Source organism: Scylla paramamosain, chromosome 44 (genome assembly GCF_035594125.1).
Source record: "Scylla paramamosain isolate STU-SP2022 chromosome 44, ASM3559412v1, whole genome shotgun sequence".
Taxonomy (NCBI): domain Eukaryota; kingdom Metazoa; phylum Arthropoda; class Malacostraca; order Decapoda; family Portunidae; genus Scylla; species Scylla paramamosain.
The window spans coordinates 2500015-2505014 of NC_087194.1; the positions used below are offsets into that span (position 1 = coordinate 2500015).

At 42.0% G+C, this 5000-nt stretch overlaps 1 protein-coding gene across 2 annotated transcripts in view; it reads left to right on the top strand.

The window, feature by feature from the left end:
• LOC135093858 (adipokinetic hormone/corazonin-related peptide receptor variant I-like) overlaps window positions 1–5000 on the top strand; it is an 11624-nt gene that overhangs the window by 6126 nt on the left and 498 nt on the right. The window contains exons 4-8 of one of the 2 annotated variants that reach the window (XM_063993435.1): window positions 153–357; window positions 1197–1431; window positions 2146–2372; window positions 4298–4347; window positions 4895–5000. The exon at window positions 4895–5000 is cut by the window's right edge and continues 497 nt beyond it. In XM_063993435.1, coding sequence (XP_063849505.1) covers window positions 153–357; window positions 1197–1431; window positions 2146–2372; window positions 4298–4347; window positions 4895–5000 — 823 coding nt within the window. The remainder of the gene's footprint in view (window positions 1–152; window positions 358–1196; window positions 1432–2145; window positions 2373–4297; window positions 4348–4894) is intronic. The other variant, XM_063993436.1, reaches the window with a different exon arrangement.

Sequence of the window (5000 nt, forward strand, 5' to 3'; positions counted from 1 at the left end):
CTCTCTCTCTCTCTCTCTCTCTCTCTCACACAACACAACGCTACACTCAAATACACACACAACACATTATCTAACATTGTCTAACTCCCCTAACAGACGCCCTCTCCCTCTCTCTCTCTCTCTCTCTCTCTCTCTCCCTCTCTCCCACACAGAGCATCATCTTCCACGTGGACAGTCACCCAAAATTTTCTCAGTTCAAGCAATGTGTGACGTTTGGTTTCTTCAGTAGTCAAGTTCAGGAGACTATGTACAACCTCTTCTGTCTCGCTGCGATGTACTTCCTGCCTCTTCTCATCATCATCATTGTCTACTTCAGAATCCTGTGGGAGATTTATCAGAACTCAAAGAACTCGGCAGGTGAGAGATAAGGGATGCTGGGAGGCTGAGGAGAGACAAGTGGGTGGGGAGTCTACAAGCCAGGGAGCCAGGGAGGGTTAGTGCTGTGGTGCGTGGTAGTAGTAGTAGTAGTAGTAGTAGTAGTAGTAGTAGTAGTAGTAGTAGTAGTAGTAGTAACAGCAATAACACCAACAATAACATCATCATCATCATCAGCAGCAGTGTGGAGTGGTGTGTGAACGAGCACGAACAAACATGAATTCTCCCGAGGTAGTGAAACACGGCGCCAATTTACCGTAGACTTAATGAAATGTGGCAAGCTATTTCCGCAGACTTAACAGAACGTGACGGCTGTTGTGTTCACTTAACGGAGGATGTTTGCTGATTACACCGCTCCAACACCAGAGAGAGAGAGAGAGAGAGAGAGAGAGAGAGAGAGAGAGAGAGAGAGAGAGAGAGAGAGAGAGAGAGAGAGAGAGAGAGAGAGAGAGAGAGAGAGAGAGAGAGAGAGAGAGAGAGAGAGAGAGAGAGAGAAAGGGGGGGAAGGGTAAGGAATGTTCGTGGATGCTCAGCAATAAATTGAAGGATTATGAAGGAGAGGAAAAGGGAGGGAGGGAGGGAAGGAGGAAGAAAGAAAGAAGGAAATATCTTAGAATGTTGTGAGATATTGCAGTTACGAGAGAGAGAGAGAGAGAGAGAGAGAGAGAGAGAGAGAGAGAGAGAGAGAGAGAGAGAGAGAGAGAGAGAGAGAGAGAGAGAGAGAGAAATAAAACTTTTAATCACTAACCAATCTATAATGTAATCTTTTCACCCAATAATCCCTCTCTCTCTCTTTCTCCCTCTCTCCCTCTCTCCCACAGAACCCAAACGAACGGAGAACAGGAGCAGCATCATCAAAGCCACCAGGGAGAGGCGCAGGGGAAGTACCACCAGCAGGAGAGAGACAGGGGGCTCAAGAACAGGAGAAAAGATGAGGCTGCGAAGAAGTGACACCAGCAACATTGAAAGAGCAAGATCAAGAACACTAAAAATGACTGTGATAATTGTCCTTGCCTTTGTGTGGTGCTGGACTCCCTACGTGGTGATAGTCCTGTGGTGGGTGTGTGTGTGTGTGTGTGTGTGTTTGTGTGTGTGTGTGTGTTTTTGTGTGTGTTTCTCCCCTCGTCTTCTTTTCTATATCTCTTCCTTTCAGCTTTCCTCTCTCTCTCTCTCTCTCTCTCTCTCTCTCTCTCTCTCTCTCTCTCTCTCTCTCTCTCTCTCTCTCTCTCTCTCTCTCTCTCTTTCCCTTTTCTCTAAAATCATTCGAGCTTTGCAATCATTCATCACTTTTCTCTCTTTCCTCTCACAAAATTTTCACTTCTCCTCCTCCTCCTCCTCCTTCTCCTTCTCCTTCTCCTCCTCCTCCTCCTCCTCCTCGCATCCTCTTTTTACCTCCCTCCTCTCCTCTCCTCTCCTCTCCTTAAAACTTCCTTGTTTCCTATCTCTTAAACCACTCCTCCTCCTCCTCCTCCTCCTCCTCCTCCTCCTTCTCCTTCTCCTCCTCCTCTTCCTCCTCGTTCCATCTCATTCTTCAACATTTTTTTATCATTCCTTCCACCACCACCACCACCACCACCACCACTACTACTACTAATACATTGTCACTCTTTCTTCCTCCTCTTCTTCCTCCTCTTCTTCCTCCTCTTCTTCCTCCTCCTTCCTAACCTAACCTAACACCTGTACCCTCCAACTAATACGACTGTTACTCCACCCATACACGCCCCGACTTAATCCACTCATCTTCCACCTCCTCTCTCTCTCTCCACCCAGGTACATGTTCGACCGGGCCAGCGCGGAACAAGTGGAAAGTAGGTTGCAAAATATCCTCTTCATTATGGCAGTTAGTAATAGCTGTGTTAACCCTATCGTTTATGGAACCTACACTATTAATCTACGGGCTGAGTTAGATAGGTGCTTCGGCAGGAGGCGTGGGCGTGGCGGCGGTGGTGCTGGTGGTGGTATTAGTAGTGTACGGAATACAACGAGGAGATCTGCTGGTGAGTAATGGGGAGGGGGTTGGGAGAGAGAGAGAGAGAGAGAGAGAGAGAGAGAGAGAGAGAGAGAGAGAGAGAGAGAGAGAGAGAGAGAGAGAGAGAGAGAGAGAGAGAGAGAGAGACGCAAACATACCACATAAAAATAACACCACCACCACCACCACCACCACAACAACAACAACAACAACAACAACAATAAACTTTAAATCCAACAATATTTTCCGAATAAAAAACGAAAAAATAAATTAAACTTTTCACAGGTGAGCAATTAATTAGCGGTTGGCACACCTGGAGAGAGAGAGAGAGAGAGAGAGAGAGAGAGAGAGAGAGAGAGAGAGAGAGAGAGAGAGAGAGAGAGAGAGAGAGACTTATTGACATTTTTCTCTTTCTAATTCTCGTGAAGGTTAGCGAGTAATTTCTCTCTCTCTCTCTCTCTCTCTCTCTCTCTCTCTCTCTCTCTCTCTCTCTCTCTCTCTCTCTCTCTCTCAAATATTTCACCTTTTTTTCTTTCATTCTTCTTTTTATTCTTCCTTTTCTTTAATTTATCTTATATTTTGTTTATCTTTTGTTTATTTTATTCCTTCTAGTCTATCTCTCTTCCTTCTTCCTCCTCCTCCTCCTCCTCCTCCTCCTCCTCCTCCTCCTCTTCCTTCACCCTCTTCCGGACAGACAGAAGGGCCAACAAGTCTGCTGTTATTCATTCTTCCTTTATCTTCCTTTATGCTCCTCCTCCTCCTCCTCCTCCTCCTCCTCCTCCTAATTGGCGTATCAAAACACTGATTGGCCAAAGAACTACCCACAAAGCGTTCATTATAAGGAGTTTCGCTGGCTCACTGGTTAACAAGTGCACCCGCCTTGCCGTGTGTCAGGGTTCGATACCTTAATATACAAATTGTGGTGGTGGTGGTGGTAGTAGTAGTAGTAGTAGTAGTAGTAGTAGTAGTAGTAGTAGTAGTAGTAGTAGAAGAATAATGGTGGTAGCAATAGTAGTAGTGGTAGTGGTAGTAGTAGTAGTTAGTAGTAGTAGTAGTAGTAGTAGTAGTAGTAGTTAGTAGTGGTGGTGGTGGTGGTGGTGCAAAAATAATAATAATAATAATAATAATAATAAATATAATAATAATAATAATAATAATAATAGGTATTTGGGTGTTTGGTTTGTTAGACAGTTGGGTTGTTAGATGGATAGTTTAGTTAGGTGCAATTGGATAGGTTGTTAACACGATAGGATGGCTACATACATACATACATACATACATACATGGATAGATCGATAGATGAATGGATATAAATTAGATAAATATAAATTGCCAGATAAATAGACGTCCTCTCCTCTCTCTCTCTCTTCTCTCTCTCTCTCTCTCTCTCTCTCTCTCTCGAAGCTTCACTTGAACCCCTGTGAAGCAACACCAATAAACACAAACAAAGCAACCAAAACAAACAAACAACCAACAAATAAACAAGAGACAACATTAAATGAGTCCTTTCCACACAAACAAAACATGGATACTTAAAATAAATGGAGAAATAAATAAATATCACCATTCTTTCATCCACCTGGCTGACAGACATTTTTATCTTACTTTTCCTCCTCTTCCCTTATTTCCTTCCTCTTGTCCTTTAGTGCTATTATTCTTTTATCCTTCCACTATCTTCTCCTCACTATAGATTTTCACAAGCGCTTACGATGACGAAAATAATCGCGGATATATTGCACTGACTGACGTAAGGGTAAGCATGGCAGGGCTTAGGCTGTACAGTACGTGGGATGAGATTAGCCATTTCTCACTTTTTATATTTTTCTTCTAATTAATCTAGTATCCATGTAATGTTTTGGTGGATTTGTGTTCCTGGGTATTTATCTATTTGTTTTACAGGAAGTTTAGCATTGGCAGTGTGGTTTTCATGTTTTTTTTTTTTTTTTTTTTCAGGACCGTCCTTTGCACCAAGATCCACCATCACCAAGACTTCCTACACGCAGGTAATTTAAAAGGCTCTTTCGTCACTTGTCTGTCTACCTGTCCTTCTCTTTTTAGGAGGAAGGAAAGATCTAGGCTGGAAATTAATAGAAGAATAAGTGAAGAATGAAGACAAAAAAAAAAAAAAAAAAAAAATTAACAGACGTCTTTGAATACAGAAACATATAAATAAATAGACATAGATCAGATATTTAAATAAGTATCGTAAACTGGTCGATAAATTGCAGATAGAGGAAGATAAATGAATAAGAACAAAGACATAAATAAAACAAATGAACAAACCAAAGACAAAGATGAACAACAACAATGGGTAAATAAAAACATGAATTAATTAACCTACATAATAATATAACAGAGAAATCGAAAAAAAAATAAATAAATAATAAAAAATAAATAAATAAAAATAAAAAGTCTTGAAAAACACCCAATCAGCTTTCCTACACGTAACATTTCAACATACAAACCAAAATTTCGGACGAAGTATTGAGCTAAGCACGGAAACACCACAAAAAGGACCTCAAGCACTCTCCAGCACATTTTCCTCCTCAGATATCGAATCCAGCCCCGAACAAAAGAGGATCTGGATGCGTGTTGCTGGAAATAGAAGGGGATCCCAGTCCTACGGTACCTGGAAATACGTCTGGCAGCGAAACTA